This window comes from Lithobates pipiens, unplaced genomic scaffold (assembly GCF_037356315.1).
Source record: "Lithobates pipiens isolate NorthernLeopardFrog02 unplaced genomic scaffold, aLitPip1_a1.2 Scaffold_25, whole genome shotgun sequence".
In the NCBI taxonomy this organism is placed as follows: Eukaryota; Metazoa; Chordata; class Amphibia; order Anura; family Ranidae; genus Lithobates; species Lithobates pipiens.
The window spans coordinates 71,988,765-72,011,891 of record NW_027507787.1 but is presented as its reverse complement, the minus strand read 5'-3'; the positions used below and the strand labels follow the sequence as shown (position 1 = coordinate 72,011,891).

The window sequence follows — 23,127 nt, the reverse complement described above, 5'->3', positions numbered from 1 at the left end:
CTCCATCTACTGCTCTTCTGGATTTAGCCGTCGGGCCTCATGATGACATGTTGCTAGGACTGCTCCCACCTCCTTTTGTGCATGAAATATCTCAGGAGGTATAGGGAGCACAGTGCACATTATTTGTTTTTTTGATTATTTGCGTGTAATCTGCATGGGAGGCGGAACCAAACTTTAACTTTTTTTTTTTCCTTCTTTTTTTTAATAAAAAAAAAAAAAAAACTAAACTCTAGGGGCCCAGTTTTTCTTGCCCAATCCTCTGCTGTCCCAGCGGCTGGTGCTCCCCTGTGCTCCATTGGTGGGCTGTATCATCACACTCAATGCAAGTGCTCCTGCAGCCTCTCCCTAATCCCCCTTCTAATTGTGACAGTAGCCTGGGGATCTTCTTCCTGCACCCGCAATTTGAAAAGAATGCATCTGTGTGGGGCTCAAGGAACTACCAGGGTGCTTGATTCTTCCTGTCATTCAGTAACTGCCGCTATGAGGTATAGGGAGACAGCTACACTGACAGACTGCAGGAGCCTGAGATTACAACCGTGATCTGCTGATGCAATGCTTTACAGGCTCCTAAAAAAAAAAAAAAAAAAAAAAAAAACATGATGATTACATGATGATGATTGATTTAAAAAAAAAAAAAAAAAATATTATAATATTAAAATTATATTACAGTATTTCACAAAAGTGAGTACACCCCTCACATTTTTTTAAATATTTTATTATATCTTTCCATGTGACAACACTGAACAAATTACACTTTACATTGTAGCAAAGGTATAATAATGTATATTTGCTGTCCCTTTAAAATAACTCAACACACAGCCATTAATGTCTAAACCTCTGGAAACAAAAGTGAGTACACCCTTAAGTGAAAATGTCCAAATTGGACCCAAGTAGCCATTTTCCTCCCCGGTGTCATGTGACTGATTAGTGTTACAATGTCTCAGGTATGAATAGGGAGCAAGTGTGCTCAATTTGTCTCTCTCTCTCTTTCTCTTTCTCTCTTTCTCTCTTTCTCTTTCTCTCTTTCTCTCTTTCTCTCTCTCTTTCTTTCTCTCTTTCTCTTTCTCTTTCTCTTTCTCTTTCTCTTTCTCTTTCTCTCTCATATTGGTCACTGGAAGTTCATCATGGCAAAAAACTCTCAGGATCAGAAAAATAGAATTGTTGCTCTACAGTGGTGTGAAAAAGTGTTTGCTCATTTCCTGTTCCTTTGCATGTTTGTCACACTTAAGTGTTTCGGAACATCAAACCAATTTAAACAATAGTCGAGGACAACACAAGTAAACACAAAATGCAATTTGTAAATGAAGGTGTTTATTATTAAAGGTGAAAAAAAATCCAAACCATCATGGCCCTGTGTGAAAAAGTGATTGCCCCCTAAACCTAATAACTGGTTGGGCCACCCTTAGCAGCAACAACTGCAACCAAGCGTTTGCGATAACATGCAATGAGGCTTTTACAGCGTCCTGGAGGAATTTTGGCCCACTCATCTTTGCAGAATTGTCCTAATTCAGTTACATTAGAGGGTTTTCGAGCATGAACGGCCTTTTTAAGGTCATACCACAACATCTCAATAGGATTCAGGTCAGGACTTTGGCTAGGCCACTCCAAAGTCTTCATTTTGTTTTTCTTCAGCCATTCGGTGGTGGACTTGCTGGTGTGTTTAGGATCATTGTCCTGCTGCAGAACCCAAGTTCGTTTCAGCTTGAGTACACGAACAGATGGTCGGACATTCTCCTTCAGGATCTCTTGGTAGACAGCAGAATTCATAGTTCCTTTTATCACGGCAAGTCTTCCAGGTCCTGAAGCAGCAAAACAGCCCCAGACCATCACACTACCACCACCATATTTTACTGTTGGTATAATGTTCTTTTTATGAAATGCAGTGTTCCTTCTACGCCAGATATACTTGGACACACACCTTCCAAAGAGTTCCACTTTTGTCTCATCGGTCCACAGAATGTTGTCCCAAAAGTCTTGGGGATCATCAAGATGTGTTGTGGAGAAATTGAGACGAGCTTTGATGTTCTTTTTGCTCAGCAGTGGTTTTCTCCTTGGAACTCTGCCATGCAGGCCATTTTTGCCCAGACTTTTCCTGATGGTGGAGGCATGAACGCTGACCTTAACTGAGGCAAGTGAGGCCTGCAGTTCCTTGGACGTTGTTGTGGGGTCTTTTGTGACCTCTTGGATGAGTCGTCGCTGCACTCTTGGGGTAATTTTGGGCGGCCGGCCACTCCTGGGAAGGTTCACCACTGTTCCATGTCTTCGCCATTTGTGGATAATGGCTTTCACTGTGGTTCGCTGGATTCCCAAAGCTTTGGAAATGGCTTTATAACCCTTTCCAGACTGATAGATCTCAATTACTTTCTTTCTCAATTGTTCCTGAATTTCTTTGGGTCTCGGCATGATGTGTAGCTTTTAAGGATCTTCTGGTGGACCTTACTGTGTCAAGCAGCTCCTATTTAAGTGATGCCTTGATTGTGAACAGGTGTGGCAATAATCAGGCCTGGGTGTGGCTAGAGAAATTGAGCTCAGGTGTGGACAACCACAGTTATAGTATGTTTTAACAAGGGGGGCAATCACTTTTTCACACAGGGCCATGATGGTTTGGATTTTTTTTCACCTTTAATAATAAACACCTTCATTTACAAATTGCATTTTGTGTTTACTTGTGTTGTCCTTGACTATTGTTTAAATTGGTTTGATGTTCCGAAACACTTAAGTGTGACAAACATGCAAAGGAACAGGAAATGAGGAAGGGGGCAAACACTTTTTCACACCACTGTACATAAAGATGGCCTAAGCTATAAGAAGATTGCCAAGACCCTGAAACTGAGCTGCAGCATGGTGGCCAAGACCATACAGTGGCTTAACCAGGACAGGTTCCACTCATAACAGGCCTCTCCATGGTCGACCAAAGAAGTTGTGTGCACTTGCTCAGTGTCATATCCAGAGGTTGTTTTTGGGAAATAGACGTATGAGTGTTGCCAGCATTGCTGCAGAGGTTTAAGGGGTGGGGGGTCAGCTTGTCAGTCCTCAGACCATATGCCGCACAGTGCATCAAATTGGTCTGCATGGCTGTTGTCCCAGAAGGAAGCCTCTTCTAAAGATGATGCACAGCCAAGCCTGCAGTTTGCTGAAGACAAGCAGACCAAAGACATGGATTACTGGAACCATGTCCTTAGTCTTATGTGACTAAGATAATTTATTTGGTTCAGATGGTGTCAAGCGTGTGTGGCGGTAACAAGGCGAGGAGTACAAAGACAAGTGTCTTGTCTACAGTCAAGCATGGTGGTGGGAGTGTCATGGTCTGGGGCTGCATGAGTGCAGCCGGCACTGGGCATCCACAGTTCATTGAGGGAACCATGAATGCCAACATGCACTGTGACATACTGAAGCAAAGCATGATTCCCTCCCTTCAGAGACTGGGCTGAAGGGCAGTTTTCCAACATAGCGACCCCAAACACACCTCCAAGATGACCACTGCCTTGCTAAAGAAGCTGAGGGTAAAGGTGATGGACTGGCCAAGCATGTCTCCAAACCTAAACCCTATAGAGCATCTGTGAGGCATCCTCAATGGAAGGTGGAGGAGTGCAAGGTTGCTAACATCCACCAGCTCAGTGATGTCATCATGGAGGAGTGGAAGAGGACTCCAGTGGAAACTCGTGAAGCTCTGGTGATCTCCATGCCCAAGAGGGTTAAGGCAGTGCTGGAAAATAATGGTGGCTACACAAAATATTGACACTTTGGGCCCAACTTGGACATTTTCACTTAGGGTGTACTCACTTTTGTTTGCAGCTGTTTAGACATTAATGGCTGTGTGTTGAGTTATTTTGAGGGGACATCAAATTTACTCTGTTATACAAGCTGTACACTCACTACTTTGCAGAAAAGTGTAATTTCTTCAGAGATACCATGTGTGTGTGTGTGTGTGTGTGTGTGTGTGTGTGTGTGTGTGTGTGTGTATGTGTGTATATATATATATATATATATATATATATATATATATATATATATATATATATATATATATATATATAGTACAGACCAAAAGTTTGGACACACCTTCTCATTCAAAGAGTTTTCTTTATTTTCATGACTATGAAAATTGTAGATTCACACTGAAGGCATCAAAACTATGAATTAACACATGTCCAATTATATACTGAACAAAAAAGTGTGAAACAACTGAAAATTTGTCTTATATTCTAAGTTCTTCAAAGTAGCCACCCTTTGCTTTGATTACTGCTTCACACACTCTTGGCATTCTGTTCATGAGCTTCAAGAGGTAGTCACCTGAAATAGTTTTCACTTCACAGGTGTGCCCTGTCAGGTTTAATAAGTGGGATTTCAAGCCTTATAAATGGGGTTGGGACCATCAGTTGTGTTGTGCAGGAGGTGGATACAGTACACAGCTGATAGTCCTACTGAATAGACTGTTGGAATTTGTATTATGGCAAGAAAAAAGCAGCTAAGTAAAGAAAAACGAGTGGCCATCATTACTTTAAGAAATGAAGGTCAGTCAGTCCGAACAATTGGGAAAACTTTGAAAGTGTCCCCAAGTGCAGTGGCAAAAACCATCAAGCATTACAAAGAAACTGGCTCACATGAGGACCGCCCCAGGAAAGGAAGACCAAGAGTCACCTCTGCTGTGAACGATAAGTTCATCCGAGTCACCAGCCTCAGAAATCGCAGGTTAACAGCAGCTCAGATTAGAGAACAGGTCAATGCCACTCAGAGTTCTAGCAGCAGACACATCTCTAGAACAACTGTTAAGAGGAGACTGTGTGAATCAGGCCTTCATAGTAAAATAGCTGCTAGGAAACCACTGCTGAGGACAGGCAACAAGCAGAAGAGACTTGTTTGGGCTAAAGAACACAAGGAATGGACATTAGACCAGTGGAAATCTGTGCTTTGGTCTGATGAGTACAAGTTTGCGATCTTTGGTTCCAACCACTGTGTCTTTGTGCGACGCAGAAGAGGTGAACGGATGGACTCTACATGCCTGGTTCCCACCGTGAAGCATGGAGGAGGTGTGATGGTGTGGGGGTGCTTTGCTGGTGACACTGTTGGGGATTTATTCAAAATTGAAGGCATACTGAACCAGCATGGCTACCACAGCATCTTGCAGCGGCATGCTATTCCATCCGGTCTGCGTTTAGTTGGACCATCATTTATTTTTCAACAGGACAATGACCCCAAACACACCTCCAGGCTGTGTAAGGGCTATTTGACCAAGAAGGAGAGTGATGGGGTGCTGCGCCAGAGGACCTGGCCTCCACAGTCACCGGACCTGAACCCAATCGAGATGGTTTGGGGTGTGCTGGACAGCAGAGTGAAGGCAAAAGGGCCAACAAGTGCTAAGCATCTCTGGGAACTCCTTCAAGACTGTTGGAAAGCCATTTCGGGTGACTACCTCTTGAAGCTCATCAACAGAATGCCAAGAGTGTGCGGAGCAGTAATCAAAGTAAAAGGTGACTACTTTAAAGAACCTAGAATATAAGACATATTTTCAGTTGTTTCACACTTTTTTGTTCAGTATATAATTGGACGTGTGTTAATTCATAGTTTTGATGCCTTCAGTGTGAATCTACAATTTTCATAGTCATGAAAATAAAGAAAACTCTTTGAATGAGAAGGTGTGTCCAAACTTTTGGTCTGTACTGTATATGTGTGTATATATGTATATGTATATGTGTGTATGTGTATATAAAATGTGTGTGTAATTTTTTTATTTTTTTTTTTAAGAAAAGTGAACTTTCTATAATGGGCTCTGTCCAAGCCTGTGCCTTCCTTCCCTTTTCTTGGCGTTGTGTTCTCTCTTACAAATTGACAGCTGCATTTTAAGTACCATTTGAATGAATAACCGCACAACTAAACGCACATTCTTTAACAATGATCTCATGGTGATTACAGTATTACATAGTTGAGATCTTGTTTTCATTTTCCGAAGTAAGCCATTTTAGGGTTAAGGCATTTAGTTGTAAATTGCGCCTATGAATGTGCACCTGAGTTTTCTGTAATATTTGCTTGTGTTTTTTGTTTACAGGGTGCCATATATGGGATGGCACAAACAATACCCGACAGGTCTATGGTAACGGAGATTTCCAGAGCCTTCCTGGACTGCCTGTATCTCACTGAAATGCCTTCCAGTGCCAAGCAGAAAAACGGTTCACCTGGACACCAATAACCAGTACTGTAGGCGGTACTCTACAAAACGGTTCCACAGAGCCAACACAGCAGGATGGCACATAGACTGCTTTTTATTAAATTTACTTTTGTAGCCTTTTAAGGAACAGGTATTTTTTGATGATCATTTTTGTATGCAAGGTACTACTTGTTCCCTATTTTTTGTTTTTCCTAATTCAGGGTAAACATGCGTAATTTATTTAGTGACTAAGTGCTATGTAATAACTGTAGAAAATCTTTATTGCACATTTTATTCTTGTATGAGTGCATCTTTTCTCTTTTACCGTGTACAGATCTGTCATGCTTCTGTTTTGTCATTGTTCTTGTAGACAAACCACCCTGTTATACGTGTTATAGGCTATTTGAGTTTTGTTTACATTTCCATTTTGTCTTCCTGAATTAACATTTAGGGTGATGACAGGCAAAGTAGATCTAATCCCATTCATTCAAATTTCATGAAAGCTTTACCATGTTGGTGTAATTTAAAAAGTTGGTTCTAATCTTTTTACATCTTCAGCTTCCATTAGAATAATACCTGGTAATCCTGCCATTAGGTTTCTTGTTGGGGCACTTCCTGTCATAGGGTAACAATGCTCTCCTTCTGTATCTCAATGCTCTTCAGCATTTTTGCCCCATTACATGTGCTTCCACACGGGACTATATGTGACTATGCTGACACGTGTTGCACAGGCATGGCCTGCCATTGTGTAGCCAACCCTTAGGGCTTTTGCATGTGAGCAAGAAGTGTCTGAAAGTGTCTGGAGAAGAGTCGGCTATGAGATGCAAAAATGATGACAAAAGAAGAAAACCGTATTTTCTAAAATAAAACACAATTTTTCATTATAAAGAGGGATATAGTAATATAAATGTCATTCAGTTAAGCTTTAGATCTAATTTAAGAAAGCTGGCGCTTAAAATCTAACAAATGTTGAATTCCCAGTATGCCAAGTGTGCTGGGGAAAAATACAAGCTGAAAACGATTCTACGTCAGCTCCCTTAGTTGGTTATAGACGGCTCAGATTGTGTCTGTTTCTGCTGAATCAGCTGAAAATAAAGTTATGGGTTTCCTATCTGTACAAGGAAGGAGTATCTGCTGTGAAAGGGCCACAGAGCTCACACTCACACATGCTGCTGAAAACGTTTCCATTGTCGGATACAATGCTGACATTTGCCCAAGACCCTTCTCATGAGGAGGTATTCACAGCCATAGTTCTGGGCTGACTTTGACGACTGCCTTTGGCTATCAGTCGACCTTCCCTTGACTGCAATGAATGACAATTCCATGTCTGGATACCAGCATGTCTGTCCATCAGCTGACTGATAAAGCCAGTGCCATGACAATTGGTGTGTTTGGCACGACTCCTCCTTCATAAAAATACAAAGGTGTTTGGAGCTGACAATGGTTGTCAAAGTGATGCTGAACGCACACTGTTTAACTTGCATTTGTCTCTTCTATTTCTGTATGTGGATGATGGCACTGTAATTATTTTAATAAAAAAATCCAAGTACTTTTTTCCTAAACGATATACAGAGGTCACGTGACCCAGATCTTTCCCAGCCTGTCTGCAGGGAAACACAAGCAGGAGGAGCTTCTAGTCCTCTGCTGCTGGTCACATGTTCAAAAAAAAAAAAAAACAGCCTTTGGAATACAGAGTAAAAAGTAATAATCTCAATAAACTGTTTTAAATTGTCACACAAATTATATATTTGGAATCAAATCAAAAGCAATAACATGGTGTGTGGGCGTATTTCTGCCAGTCACAGGCTCCTTCAGCCTGTGTCTCAGAATAAGAGGGAGGTGAAGCTTCCATCAATCTAAATGTAATATTTCGGGCCCATTGTGTCTAGCTGGTTAGTGGGCGGGGAGGGAGGGAGTGGGCTGTCATTTACCACAGTGTATATACGCCGCCACATGTGACTCTATAGACACGGGCTGCTCAGATGTGATGGGGAGGTAATGCTCAGCATAGAAACTCGCTTAAAGCTGAGCATGTGCAGAGCTGCCAACACTGCTCTGCAAAATCCTCAGCTGAATTGGGGACATGGACAGAGGATGGAGATTGGTTTGCTGTTCTCTCACGTTTTTGACAGAAAATGAATCCCATAGTGAGTGAGTGTGTACAGCTTGTAACGCACCATTTATTGATCGGTTTTAATGATGTGGTTTTATTGACACTTTTAAGTGTTTTGATCTTCTTGCCTTGTAAAGCAATGATAATTAAAGCCATGTTTATTATAATTTCTCATCAGATTTTAATCAGGTTCTTGCATTTGTTTGTTAATAATTAACATGTTCCAGTATTAGGGGAAGCCAAATATGTGTAACCTTTTATTTCTGCCAATAATCAGGTTATTGATAGGAAGTAATTTTGTGTTCAGTATTTCTAGCTGTATTGGCTTTTATTCCAAGGATAAAGTCATAATGGTGATAACATCTCTATGTTCAGGTAACTATAATTCTTATCAAGTTTTTAAATGCTGGTGATATCTTACCAGTCCACCAAAGTAAGAGGTTGTGAAATGAGTGGATGATGGTGCTTTGAGTCATTGACAAGATTCTTGTATACAGGGATGTCTATAGAGGAATATTCTCGCATGGTTCCTACCCACCTCATTATGGAGTCTCATGCCACGTATACACGATTGGCATTTCGGCCAGCCAAAGACTGATTAGAGCTTTTCATCGGAAAATGTGACCGTGTGTAGGCTCCATCGGAATTTAACTGGCCGAATTCCTGCCAGCAAAAATGTGAGATCATCTTCTCAATTGTCCCGATGGAAAAACTTTCTATTGGAAATTCCAATCGTGTGTATGCAATTCTGACGCGCAAAAACTCACACATGCACACACTCAACTACGAGATGGATCTATTGACTACTGGGTATTGAACTTCCTTTTTCTAGTCCCGTCATACGTGTTGTACGTCACCGCGTTCTTGGCAGTCGGAATTTGGTGTGACCGCGTGTATGCAAGACAGCTTGAGCGGAATTCCGTCTGGAAAACCATCAGACCTTTTTCCGACCATAATTATGATTGTGTACGTGGCATCAAACTTCCTGCTGCAACCAATGGAGGGGCACTCCTATGGCGTTCTCTGTGAGGTAGGAAAAATGATGCTGCAACAGGGAACAATACAATAGAGAGTGCATGAAGCTTACTGAAAATGCCCAGAAAGATGGCTGAGAACCAGCCCTCTGACACTTACCCACAATGCATAGAACACCACACTGACCTGTAATTATCTTCCAGTTAGCTTCTGCCTGGATGGGAACAATTAATGAAGCTTCAGCCTCTAAACAAACATCACTTTGTTTCCTATACAGTTTGATGAATGTAAGGTAACATTCCATAAAATGGCCACATTTCAGCTTATCCAGTGCAGGTAAGTTGTATCTCCACTTCAAGCATATGGCTACTTTAGAAAGAGATTTATGACATTGTTTATCTTGCCTGCTATTCATTTGTTATCACATCCTGGTCTAAGCTCTGTATCCAAGTCCTCCCCCAGTGCCTGAAACATGACTATTACCAGCTGGTCTGTAGTCTATTCCCACACTGCAGGTTGGACTTGTCAGTCAATCCTGCTTTCTTTATCATTTCATCTAAATAACTGCAGTTGCACATAGACAATATATTGTTTTTACATATAACCAATGTACAGGATTAGGGCAATTGCTCAGCACATACCTCAAAATCTGGCTTGTGGGGGTTCTTTTCATTGATAAAGAAGGAAGTGGCTTTGATTTCCTTACATCTATCTTCCTCCAGCATACACAGAGAGATGAATACACAGCACATGGCTGACCTCACCTCCCTGTATCCAGCCGTACTCTGGGATCTGGCAGCAGTATGGAGCTGAGAGCCACTTTCTGGTGGCTCAACTGGTCTGATTTTGAACAATTGCTGCTGAATTGGTCAGAATTTGAGCTGTGGGTCTCCTGGTCAGCACCACTTGGTTCAACAAAACTCAAATGAGTAATCAAAGTAACCAAGTGGAAAATTATCGGCTGAGCAGTGGCTGCATACAATCGGATGCATTCGCTGTTTGGGTATTCAGGCAGCTGTGGGAGCTGAAGTTGCTTGAACACAATAGCTGGCAGTGCATAATAACATAATCCATTGATCTTCTCTGTTGATTTTTCCTCTGTGTATGGCCAGCTTAAGGCGGAAGATGCTTCAGGCCGTCCCGTTCTAAATTAAAATTTCTGCTTCATGAGATATGCCCGGTCCTAATGCAGTACACACACGTCACATGATAATGTAACAAAATGTGTCACTTTAATTCAGTTATCCTTCAGGTGACCAGTTTCAGGCACCCCTGCTTTAAACTTTATTTGATCTCATGTACACTGAAAAAAACTACCACTGAAATGGGCATTTTGTACCTAGTTATTAGTGAAGTTTAGACTATTGCCTATTTTTTTTTTTTTGTACCTACTTGTATCACTGGACGCTTACAGAAGTGCGGGCACATTCCTCCTTCCAGTATAAACAGGCATTATTTGGTGCCTAGGAGCCCCAGGTGCTGCATACAGCCGCCTGTAAATGATTGTAGGTGGTTGTACACAGGTGTGTACCACTACTTGCATAAAGTGACACAGACTTGAGTCCGTGAATGCAGACTGTTTGGGACTTGAATCTGTCCACATCCACCAATTTATGCGGCACCAAGGTCTCCTGGGCACCAAAATTTGCCAGTTTGTTTACTTTTGTGGGAAGGAATGTTCTGTTGTGCATGACCCCCAAGGTGTTTTTTTACTTTCTGTAAAAGAATAGAGACCCCTTCCAGTTTTAAATGTCTGTTTTCTCCGCTTTCCTCAGATGGCTCCGTATGCTGGCTTAGATCAGCCGAGGTGAAAGCTAATCCAGCAATACTTGTAATCACTCAGGACGTGACATCAAACTTGTGTTTGACCCTCAGCTAGAACGTGCTGAGCTGCAGTACCACTTTGGGGTATTCAGATGGACTGATCCCGTATGTATTTTTGATTAGTTAGAACGTTCGTATTCCAAGAAAGAAATCCACAATATGGCCCCTTTCACACTGGCACTCTCTGCCAGCAGATCTGCCTGAGATGACCGGTCCATGTCCTCTCCACTTATGCAGAGCGGACACGGCCCGCTTTTCTGTATGGGCAGATGAAAGTAAATGGACCGCCTGTCCATTTACACCCGACTGTCCTCTGATCCAATCTACCAGACGGATGGCAAATGGATCCTCCATCCATCTGTTTTTAGCGGACAGGATCGAATCTCAGTGGTCACATGTCCGTTGACGCTCACTGCTCCACAGAGGGCAATAGATGGTTCGCCTAAAAAACTGGCAGGCAGACCCGATCGGTCCCACCGCGTGTAAGGGGCCTTACTCTTTTTCGTTCATTGGACAGCTCTGCTTTAGACAGTCACCAGCTGTGGTATATCGCCACCTGGTGGTTATCTGAAGCAGAGCTGTGTCTTCCAATGAACCCACATTTTTGTGTAGAGAATAAAACTCCCTACAAATGCATGCTAATCTTTAAAATGGATTACTATAGTGTCCATTATGAAGCCATAATAACCACTAATAAAAATAAAAGCATTTACTCCTGCCTGCTGGAAAGTACCATCAACGCTCACATATTCTAGGCACTGGTAATTTATAAATAGTTTATCAGAATTCGATACAGGCATGCATTGAAAAACATCAGTAGGTGTTAACAAGTGCACTTAATATCCTTCTATGCGATGGTCAGCGTTTTAACATGTCCTGTTTTATTTTCCAACTTTTTTTCTTCTTTTTTTTTTTAAATAGGTTTTTATTTTATGATGGACTAATAATTTTTTATCCGGTCACTGTGAATATTCAACAAACTTACCTTTTATGACTGTATGTCTTTTGAGATTGTTAGAAATAACTGAATTCCCAGCTACAGCCAAAGTGTTTTTATTTTGGATGGCTTGGGCCTTTCTGTTCTGGGAAGTTGGGGAAATCTCTCCTAAAGGGATACAGAGAGGGCAGGGTAGGGAACAGGAATCCTTTGCCGTTTGAGAGGTAATGGTAATCCCTTCCTGTATGTAGACAGAGAAGTGAGGAGAAATCTCCCCAGTGGGGACACAGCAATAAAAAGCCAACAAAGGTTCTAACCTTTCCCCACACTATCCAAAAGGAAAAAAGATCATTGCTGTGGCCGTAGTTTGGCTCTTAGTAGATAATGCTTTTAGCAACGATACGCATCATTCTTAAAAATGTTAGCACCTTCATACAACCGTTCGTATGGAGTGAAGCAACTGCAAGTTACGACAGACAGGTTGAAAATAGTTAAGCATTCAACATTCCTCTTTTTTGACTGCAGTGATCACCTGCCTTATGCTTAAATCTCAATGTAAAAACCTGTGTGTAGCTCCCCCAATACTTACCTGCACCCCATCATGATCCAGCGATGTGCACGAGAGCCTTGGCTCTCGATACTGTGGCACTGAGCCAATGAGGAGAGATCTGGGGGTGTGGCTGAGCTGCGCTCGATGTGTGACTGGACACATGGCACTTGGCAGGAGGTTGGGGCCGGGAGCACTGGCAGGGGACATGAGGAGGAACAGAGCAGTTAGTATATCATGTTCTTTAAAAAAAGAAATGCCAAACGGTTAATATCACTTTAAAACTGCTATATGGATGGAAATTCTTTGGAGGGTCTTATCCTCCATGATTGAATACTGGCTGTGTAGTTAGTCTCAGATGGGACAGCTGCCATCAATATGTGTTTTGTCCATGTATATTTACCCACCACCTTAACTAAGAGCTGTGGCCAGCAATTTGATGTATTATTGTGGAAAAACTTCCACTAAGGTTATGCTGGCTAGAAGAGGCATTTTGTACTGCAAACCTGTTTGTTTCATCCATTCTATGGGGTTCCTAAAACTGGAGCACTCAGAATCTGGTGCAGCTGTGCATGGTAGCCAATCGGCTTCTAAGGCCGGCCAGACACAGTTTGAATCTAGGCTGGTTCAGCAGGAACGGGCAAAGATTTTGAATCGTTATGGGGGCAGGCTGAATGTACCAAGTTCATTGGGCATAACCAGCCTACCAGATTCTCTTGTGATTATCGCTAGCAGCTCCTATCGATGATCATTGTCTTCCCTGGGCGGGGACACCCCCTGCGCCAGGAGAAGACTATTGCTGATTACCCCCGTCAGCACCGGGGGAATGGTGTGAATTTTTCCTGCAACCTGTGCACCGTGTATGGCCAGCCTTACTTCAGCTTGTTCTATTAAAGTGGTAGTAAACTCCCCTATCGTTTTCAGCCAAGGAAGCTGCCATCGTTGCCTCTGTTTAATATAAAACTACCATGATGCTGCACATGTGATCAGTCATGACATCAGCCATTGGACGGTTTAACAGTTTGATTGAGATCACAACCAATGGGAGTGTTACATTTCCGGCATGCCCCGGAAATGAAACTGTTTTATGGATGGGTTTACTTCCGCTTTAAGCTTTGGCAATATAACCTGGAAGCGGATTGGTTTCTATGCACATCTGCACCAGATTTTGCACTCTTCAGTTTTTGTAAAGAACCCCAATGTATGTTTTTTCCCCTTTATATTGATTTATTACAATTGCAACTGAATTCCAGTATGCATTTATTGTAGGTGTATATTGTTCCTGAGCTAAAACGGCAAACAGACATTGTAATGAATGTTTATAGCCAATGTAAGGGATTTTCTTTTCTTTTTAGAAAGTGCCATTTCAGGGATTCTTCTTCTTTTTGCAGCACAAATAAACATAACTGTCCACATACTTGTACTGTTAAGTAGTCACAAGTCATGTATAGTCCCATTCTTGCAATAGACCATGTATATTATGGAGTCAGCAAAACTACTTACACCTGAACTAAATAAAGTGCCTTGTATCACCTTGTAGGTGGCTGATAATTGTATTGTAATGTGATCCTGGAATAAAGACTCAAATTACTACTTTATAATTGTGTCTTGTTTTTTCTTTGTTAAATGGATGATTTTCATATAGGGAAAGTAGATTTTCCCGGGGGGGGGGGGTGGTGTTGGATCACTGGAAAGCCAAACCGATGCTTTGTGTGAGCGAGCTGCCGTTCATCTGTCCAACGTGCTGCCAGGGTACTTTAATACTTTTAATACTCTATACGCAGCCTGGTAGCATTATACCGTGTTTCCCCGAAAATAAGACCGAGTCTTATAATCATTTTGTCTACAAAAAACACACTAGGGCTTATTTTCAGGGGATGTCTTATTTACGCTATGTACAATAATCTACATTTATTAAAATACAGACATGTCGTCATCTTCTAGGAAAAAATAAATCATGATCCTTTAAAGCATGATAGACAGCACAGTGCTTGTGCTGTGTGATTTACCCCTCTCTATGTTCTGAAAAATCTTTTTTTTTTTTTTTAAAGTTCACGCGTCTCCTGACTTCTCTCCCCCATCAGCATTATGAAGTTCTGTAATCTCAAGACCTTGGTTAAAATTCCTTGTCAAATTACTGTATGTAATCTTTGCTGTAAAAATATTATATAATGTGCAGTGTGTGGAAAATACCGTATATACAATGCGACTGGGTGCTCACATGACCCGCCGGAGCTCTTCTTCCCGCTCCAAGCACTGCCAAGGGAGGGGCCCGAGTTCCCCACGGACGTCAGTCCCGCTCCAAGCGCTGCAGAGGGAAGGGCTGCTGGCGTAAGCCCAGGGGAGAGGAGATCTTCGGCGGGTCACGTGAGCACCCAGCGGCGTTGTAAATAAGGTATTTTACACAATAAAGTTAGACAAGGAGACATACTGCACATTTATATAATCCTTTTTAAAAAACATTACTTGTTTTTAAAAGGACTTCAACTAGGGCTTATTTTTCGGGGTAGGGCTTATATTGCAGCCATCCCTGAAAATCACACCAGGTCTTACTTTCGTGGTAGGGCAAACCAGGGTAAGTAATTTATAAGGGCTCCGTTGGACTTGGAATGTATAATGGTTTTGTGTAAATTCCTTTAACCACTTCCATACAGGGCACTTTCACCCTCTTCCTGCCCAGGCCAATTTTCAACGCTGTAACATTTTGAATGACCATTGCGCGCTCATGCAACACTGTACCCATTAAGTTTTTTATTTAATTTTTTTTCCCCACAAATAGAGCTTTATTTTGATGCCATTTGATCACCTCTGCGATTTTTTTTTTTTTTTTTTTTTTTTTTTTTTTTTTTTTTTTTTTTTTTTTTTTTTTGCTATATTCCCAATTAAAAATAAATAAAAATTTCTTTACTTTAGGCCGATATGTATTCTACATATTGCGATTTATTTAAAAAAAAAAAAAGTGTATATTGATTGGTTTGTGCAAAAGTTATAGCGCCTACAAAATTGGGCATTGATTTATGGCATTTTTCCCAAGGCGTCTTTCAGGACAGCACCTGAGAGAGATAGCGACTCCACCCTCCTCGTTAGGAAACACCTTCTTCCTCCAGACTTTAAAGGGAGGCGCCTCCCTACCACACATCAGTTTTTGTGTTTCCTCCGGCCCGGAGGGAACACCTTTTGGGAAGGAGTCTGTTTCTCTTAGGTGTTCCTGAGGGACTAGGCTTCTTTCCCTTTTTTTCCTCCTTTAGAGACCCGCTGTCCTCCCGACCTACCCACGCCTCGTCAGCGGTAGCAAGCGGGCTCCTCTTCCCCTCTTGTGCTTGGAGAGAGCCGAAGACTCGGTGGCCCGCACGTTCGTAGGCGCGGCGGCGCGCGTGTGCCGCCGCCATGTTTGTTTTCGGCGGTCGCGCCGGAAGTGACAGAGCGGGTCATCGGGTCAGCTGAAACGTCGTTTCCGGCGTGGACGCAGGGGGGAGGAGGGAGGACAGGTGCTGGTGCCTATTTCCGCTTCCGGTCCGGTGCAGCTGCACGGCGTGACTCCGGAGGCGGCGTTTAGCCACAAGTGGATCTCTGCACAGCTGATTATGGAAGATTCAGCGTCTGCAGCGGTGGGGACAGGCACAGGCACCAGCAAAGCCCAGGTAAGAGGCAGCAGTTAAAGTCTGCCTTTCTTTTTCTATTTCCTGGCGTTTGGTCTCGCTCTCTCCTTTCTTTTTTCCCCCCTGGTGGCAAGGGGCCTGTCTGGGCACTAGAAGCTGACTGGTTTCTTCTCAGTGCACCTGTGTGGTGATCCCTATCAAAGCTGAGACTGGGTCTCACTAAGGGTTCCCTGGTTTTTTTCCCTTTTTTGTCTTTTTCTTCATAGGCTAAGAGCTCTGACCCAAAGAAAAGATGTCCTTCTTGCAGGGCCAAGCGGGGAGAAAATTGGAAGAAAACCTTATGCAGTCCCTGCATTACTTCTTTAGTTAAAGAGGAATCTGCCTCTGTATGTGAGGATCTGGTGGCCTCTGTAAAGAAGGAGCTGTACGCCACGATCCAGAATTTTCGTGACTCACTAGCAAACCCGGCTGCTAGTCAGCCTTCCACTTCAGAGTCTTCCCAGGGGTCTCTCTCAATCCCGGTGTTAGAATCTCTGCCTGAAGACCCTTCAGATAGGGAAAAGCAGTCCACTGCTCTTTCCGTTAAAGATTCGGAAGAGGAGTTGGAGGATTCTGAGGTAGCCCCCTCTAAATTCAAACTGTCCCTTGAAGAGGTCGATGGGCTCCTTAAAGCCATTCATGCTACGCTTGGTTTAAGTGAGGAGAAAAAGGAATTATCACTCCATGACCGCATGTATGCTGGGTTGGATGAGCCTAAGGGCCGAACATTCCCAGTTCATCCGGTCATCTCTGAGGCCATTAGGAAAGAATGGCAGGATCCAGAGAAAAAGCCCTTTTTCTCCAAAGCCCACAAAAGGCGTTTTCCTTTCGAGGAGGACCCTGCAGCAGTATGGAACAAGGTGCCCAGACTGGATGCCGCCTTTTCCCAGGTTTCAAGGTCCACAGATCTGTCCTTTGAGGATATGGGAGTTTTGAAAGATCCGATGGACAAACGCATGGATCTTTTGCTCAAGAGATCATGGCAATCAGTTATGAGCAATTTAAAACCAGCAATGGCCACAACGTGTGTAGCCAGAAATTTAGAATACTGGATTAACCAGTTAAAGTCACATATAGCTGCAGATTCCCCTAAACAGGAAATCTTAGATTCTTTTCCTACCCTGATTACGGCAGTGGCCTATGTTGCAGATGCCTCAGCTGAGGCAATTAAGATATCGGCCAGGTCAGCAGCTCTAACTAATGCTGCAAGAAGAGCCTTATGGCTTAAAACCTGGCCGGGTGACTCGGCTTCAAAGAATAAGCTGTGTGGGTTACCCTTTTCAGGAGACTTGCTCTTCGGCTCTGACCTCGATAATATTCTTGACAGGACAGCCGATAAAAAGAGATCCTTTCCGGTCAAAAAGAAAAAGCAGGTACCAAAGCGTCTTTTTCGACCTCAAAAAACTCAGGATCAGGACAGCAAGTTGCAAGGGAGAAGGAAAAGTTGGTCCGCCCCGAAGCCGAAGGGTAGAGGCGGAATTCTCTTCCGTCCTCCTACACAGGCCGAAAAATCGCAATGACTCGTCTCTGCGGGTGGGCGGAAGACTACAAGAATTTCTTCCGCAGTGGTCAGGGATAACTTCAAATCAGTTTATCCTGACCACTCTCGCGCAGGGTTACTCACTCGAGTTTGTCAACGACCCCTCAAAAAGGTTCCTGATTACCAACACCCCGCGGGATCCAGTAAGGGCCCTGGCCATGAAGTCCTCTCTAGAGGAACTGATGCAACAGGGCGTAGTAGTACAGGTACCCCTGCAAGAACAGCAGGAGGGGTTTTAGTCCCATGTTTTCCTAGTAAAGAAACCGACAGGGAAGTTTCGGTTGATTCTCAACCTAAAACCTTTAAACGAGTCCATAAGGTACAGGAAGTTCAAAATGGACTCAATTTTTTCGGTCAGAAACCTGTTGACGCCAGGATGTTTTATGGCGTCAGTAGATTTAAAAGACGCATACCTACATGTTCCGATCTCTCCCCAGTCTCAGAAGTTTCTCAGGCTGGCGGTGAGGTTGGGGGGTATGGTTCATCATCTCCAGTTCAGGGCCCTACCCTTCGGCCTGTCATCATCTCCCCGAATTTTTACCAAAATAATGGCAGAAGCTTTAGCGCCACTGCGTCTTCAGGGAATCGTAGTTATTCCTTATTTAGACGATCTGCTGTTTTTCGCCCCATCCAGCGAGGAATTGCAGACCAATCTAGGCAAAGCTCGCAGCCATCTGGAGGCGTTGGGTTGGATTTTGAACCTCCAAAAGTCGTCCCTAAACCCATCTCAGGAGATTCGGTTTTTAGGGTTTCTAATAAATTCGGTGGAGCAAAAAATCTTCCTTCCCTTAGACAAAAAGGACAGGATTTCCGGTGCAGTGTCTTTATTACAGACCAGCCAAAATCTGACAGTAAGACAGGTTATGTCAGCTTTGGGAGTTCTGACTTCAGCAATGCCAGCAGTCCAGTGGGCAAGAATGCATTTCAGGTGTCTGCAGGCTTTCCTTCTAAAATCTTGGGATCACACAGTGGCATCCCTAGAGGCAGAGGTGAGAATGTCAACCCAGGTAAAAAGGTCCCTATGGTGGTGGAAAAGACAGGAGGTCTTATCGGAAGGGTTAGTCTGGGCTTTTCCAGTCGGGAAAAGACTAACAACCGACGCCAGTTCCTGGGGGTGGGGAGCCCATCTAGGAACACGTTTCACTCAGGGGTCCTGGGCCAAAGAGGAGACAATAAGGTCCTCAAACTGGAGGGAACTCAAGGCGATTGCCTTAGCTCTGGAGTTGTTTGTTCAGGAACTTCAGTCCCATCACGTCCAGGTCCTAACAGACAATGCCACGGCAGTGGCTTATTTAAACAGACAGGGGGGTACAAGAAGCAGGTCGCTTCAGGTACTGGCCATGGAGATTCTTCGGTGGGCGGAAAAACATTTGTTATCCCTATCAGCAGTCCACCTAAAAGGGGATCTAAACAGGGTAGCGGACTTCCTAAGCAGAAACGCTATTCGGGAAGCAGAATGGTCTCTAAACCCGGAGGTATTCACAATGATTGCCGGAAAATGGGGTTTACCAGAAGTAGACCTGTTCGCCTCAAGGGTGAACGCCCAGGTTCCCCAGTTCTTTTCCCTGGACAGTCGCGATGGCTCGCTGGGCACAGATGCGCTAGCTTATCCATGGGAATTTCGTCTTTGCTATGCTTTCCCCCCATTTCAGTTAATCCCGTTAATTTTAAGAAAAATTCAGAGGGAGAAGGTACCAGTTATTCTAATCACGCCCTTTTGGCCAAAAAGGGCTTGGTTTTCGACAGTTCTAGGCCTGGCAATCAAGCCTTGTTGGCGTCTGCCCCTCAGACACGATCTGTTGTTGAAGGGCCCAGTGAACCATCCAGGAGTGGCCAGCCTGGCTCTCACGGCCTGGTTTCTGAAAGGCAGCTCCTTAGGAGCAAGGGGTTTTCCAACCGTTTGATCTCGACCCTTTTAGCAAGTAGGAAAAGGGTTACGAGGGCCATTTATTCTAAGGTCTGGAAGCGTTATAAAACTTGGTGTTTGTCAGCCGCCCAGGTGCCAGGGAGCCTTGTCTCCATCTTGGAGTTTTTACAAGATGGTGCAGACAAGGGACTGGCAGTTAGTACCCTGAAGGTGCAGGTAGCAGCCCTGACGGTGTTCTTAGAAAAATCTGTGGCCTCAGATCCGCTGGTGATCAGGTTCTTTAGAGCTCTTAAAAGATCTAGGCCAGCTCCTGTTAAGGTTTTTCCTCGATGGGATTTGTCGGTAGTCCTACAGTCTCTAACAAAAGGGCCTTTTGAGCCTCTTGTGGAGGCTTCCCTTAGGTTTCTCACATTAAAAACCGTGTTTCTGATTGCCATTGTCTCTGCACGCAGGATCAGTGAGCTAAATGCTCTGTCAATTAAAGAACCATATCTTTCCATTTTTCCTGACAGAGTTATTCTTAGAACAGATGCAAAATTCTTACCGAAGGTAGCTTCAGTTCAGAACCGTATACAGGACATAGTACTGCCAACGTTTTGTGTTAACCCCAAAGGAAATAAGGAGACTTCTTTCCATACTTTGGACGTCAGAAGGACTCTGCTGAGTTATTTAGAAAGGACGGAGTCCTTCAGGCGTTCAGATTCACTGTTTGTACTCTTCTCAGGAAGAAAAAAGGGGTTTTCAGGCTTCTAAAGTTACTTTAGCTAGATGGCTGAAATTAGCTATCTCAGAGGCATATTCCCAGGCAGGGTTATCTCCTCCAGCAGGAATTTGTGCACACTCAACCAGAGCTCTGGCGTCTACGTGGGCAGAGAGAGCTGGTGCCACCCCTGAGCAGATCTGCAAGGCGGCGACGTGGTCGAGTTTTCACACATTTGTGAAACATTATAGACTGGATCTCACTTCTGCCAGCGATCAGGCGTTTGGCAGAAAGGTCCTGCAAGCTGTTGTCCCGCCCTAAGGGGTAAGTCTCTGTTATCCTCTCAGGTGCTGTCCTGAAAGACGCCTTGGGAAAGACCAAGTTAGACTTACCGGTAACTTGTTTTCCAGAAGTCTTTCAGGACAGCAAGCATCCCGCCCTATGGTATTATATTATGCTACGCTGTGACTAACGTATGTGTTTATGTGTTCCAGCCGGGGCCGGAGGTTCTCTTCTACAACTGATGTGTGGTAGGGAGGCGCCTCCCTTTAAAGTCTGGAGGAAGAAGGTGTTTCCTAACGAGGAGGGTGGAGTCGCTATCTCTCTCAGGTGCTGTCCTGAAAGACTTCTGGAAAACAAGTTACCGGTAAGTCTAACTTGGTCTTTTATCCGTGTTTTTTTTTTTTTTTTTTTTTTTTTTTTTTTTTTATACTAGTAATGTCGGTGATCTGCAATTTTTGTGATTGCGGCGGACAGATCAGACACTTTAAAAAAAAAAAAAAGCCACTGATTATTGTATATATGTCACAGGCAGGGAAGGATTTAACACTGGGGGGGGGATCAAAGGGTTAAATGTGTTCCCTGACTGTTTTCTAACTGGGGAGGGGGGGTGGGAGGGACTGATGGGGGGAGGAGACCGATCTGTGTTCCTATATACTAGGAACACACAATCTGTCTCCTCTCCACTGTTTACACACACAGATCCACGTTCCAGCTCTGTCACGGGTGCCCAGTGGACATCGCGGCTGCCGGGCATGGGCATCGGCTCCTCGTTGACACGCCCCCTATGCCAGCGGGAAACGGAAGAAGTCATATGACGCCCACCCAGGATTGGAGATCCGAACCCCACCCCCCTCCCCCCCCCCCCCCTGCAGATGCCATTTGACTATGGGCGGGATGGGAAGTGCTAATACAGCAAAAAAAATTACACTTTTTTCCTTTTTTAGTCATGTCCGCTCTGCATGGTTTAGAAGATGTCATCAGCTTTAAGTGTGTAAATGTCAGCTTGAGCCATTGAGCTCAATAAAAAAAAAAAAAACATTTTTCAATAACCAAATGCATTATGATTACCTCTCTATTCCCTTTTTCTCTTTGCACGGTACTCTACTGCCTAAATTTTCAGTCTGTGACTGTGGGGCTAATTTACTAAAGGATTTGAGAATGCACACAAAATATTGTGTAGATATTTTCATTTAAATTATCCAATTGTGTGCAGATGCAATAAACAGGGATTTTTCTTTTCACATGATTGGATAATTGAAGTGAAATGCACACATTTTACTGCGTGAGCGTTTCTCAATCCGTTTAGTAAATTGGCCACAGCGTGCCTGGAAGGGAACAGTGTCTGCATTGCACTCTGTAGAAAAGTAATGAATCCATATCGTCTTCCCTTCAATGGACGAATGACGAGGAGGCTAATTGGCTCCTATCCAGAGAAAGGTCAATCAAAAGAGAATCTGGCAGGCTGGTTGTACTGTGGCTGCCGATTGTTTGATCAATGTGGTACATTCAGCCTGCCCAGGAATGGTTCGAAACCAGCCAAAAATTGAACCGTGTATGGCCAGCCTTATGCCTGGAAGGTTATTTTATGCCTTAGGCCAATGTTTTGCAGTACAATGGCTTAGTGGTTGCACCCCTGCCTTGCAGCACTGTAGTCATTGGTTCAAATCCCAGAATGAAATCAATTTTCACAGTACATTGGACAAAGAGGACATAATTTATTCAAAACAAGTCTAATACTATTGATGGATTCTAACATTTAACTACTGTAAGAAATTATTACAAATGAGGAACCGAGTACAAGAAAGGTTTAGAGCAATGACACGAGCCCTACGCCAGAGTTTCTTCCCTCTCTTGATTCTTTTCTTTGAATTACTTGGAAGGCTTGCAGCTGAAGGTTTGGGACCATTCCCATCATTCACATCACCAATAAAACAGACTAGTTTATTATCTGGACATCTGAATGCATGGCAATGCTGCCACCTACTGTTAGGACAGGGTATTGGCAACCTGTTCAATAAAGCTGGCCAGATTGATGTCTCTTTCTGATAAACCGCCACATTCATGCGTGCTCAAAGTGATATGAACCTACAAACAAAACATTAGACATGTTATTAATATACTAAAATGTACTGTCCATTTGCATGTATTAATAAAGAAGCAAGCATACTACGCAGTATCCTATTACATCAGCAATAGCTTTCCTATATAGACAGCAAGTAATTGACTGATCCTGGTTACAGCACTGCAGACAAATGACTGTTAGAAGAAGGTACATGCTTATTGGTCACAGTCATAATTTAGCCTTCATTCACACTGAAGGCGGGTTTGAAATCATGCGAGTTCAGCTAAATTCAGGGGGTGATTTGAAAGACATCTGTTCAGGTTCATGCACAAATGTCTATCGAATTTGCCCCTGAAGTCACCAAAAGTAGTGCAGAAACTACTTTTGGAAATCGAGTACGGCGTTGCACCTTTTGGGACAGTGCTGTTGCTGGCGAAAGGCTGAGTCGTGACATGTCAAATTGCGCCAATGTGATTGGGGGCTAAAGGTTACAATGC

General features: G+C 43.5%; 2 protein-coding genes across 3 annotated transcripts in view; one reads left to right on the top strand and one right to left on the bottom strand.

Annotated features, from left to right (window-relative positions):
• SGPL1 (sphingosine-1-phosphate lyase 1) overlaps positions 1-14,142 on the top strand; it is an 89,818-nt gene extending 75,676 nt beyond the window's left edge. For both annotated transcript variants that reach the window (XM_077454585.1, XM_077454584.1), the window contains exon 14: positions 6,047-14,142. In XM_077454585.1, the coding sequence (XP_077310711.1) occupies positions 6,047-6,187 (141 nt within the window). In that variant the 3' untranslated portion in view covers positions 6,188-14,142. The remainder of the gene's footprint in view (positions 1-6,046) is intronic.
• Positions 14,143-22,263: 8,121 nt separating this feature from the next.
• The window catches only part of PCBD1 (pterin-4 alpha-carbinolamine dehydratase 1), a 30,327-nt gene continuing 29,463 nt past the window's right edge, over positions 22,264-23,127 (bottom strand). The window contains exon 4 of the mRNA XM_077454583.1: positions 22,264-22,653. Within this exon, the coding sequence (XP_077310709.1) occupies positions 22,555-22,653 (99 nt within the window). The 3' untranslated portion in view covers positions 22,264-22,554. The remainder of the gene's footprint in view (positions 22,654-23,127) is intronic.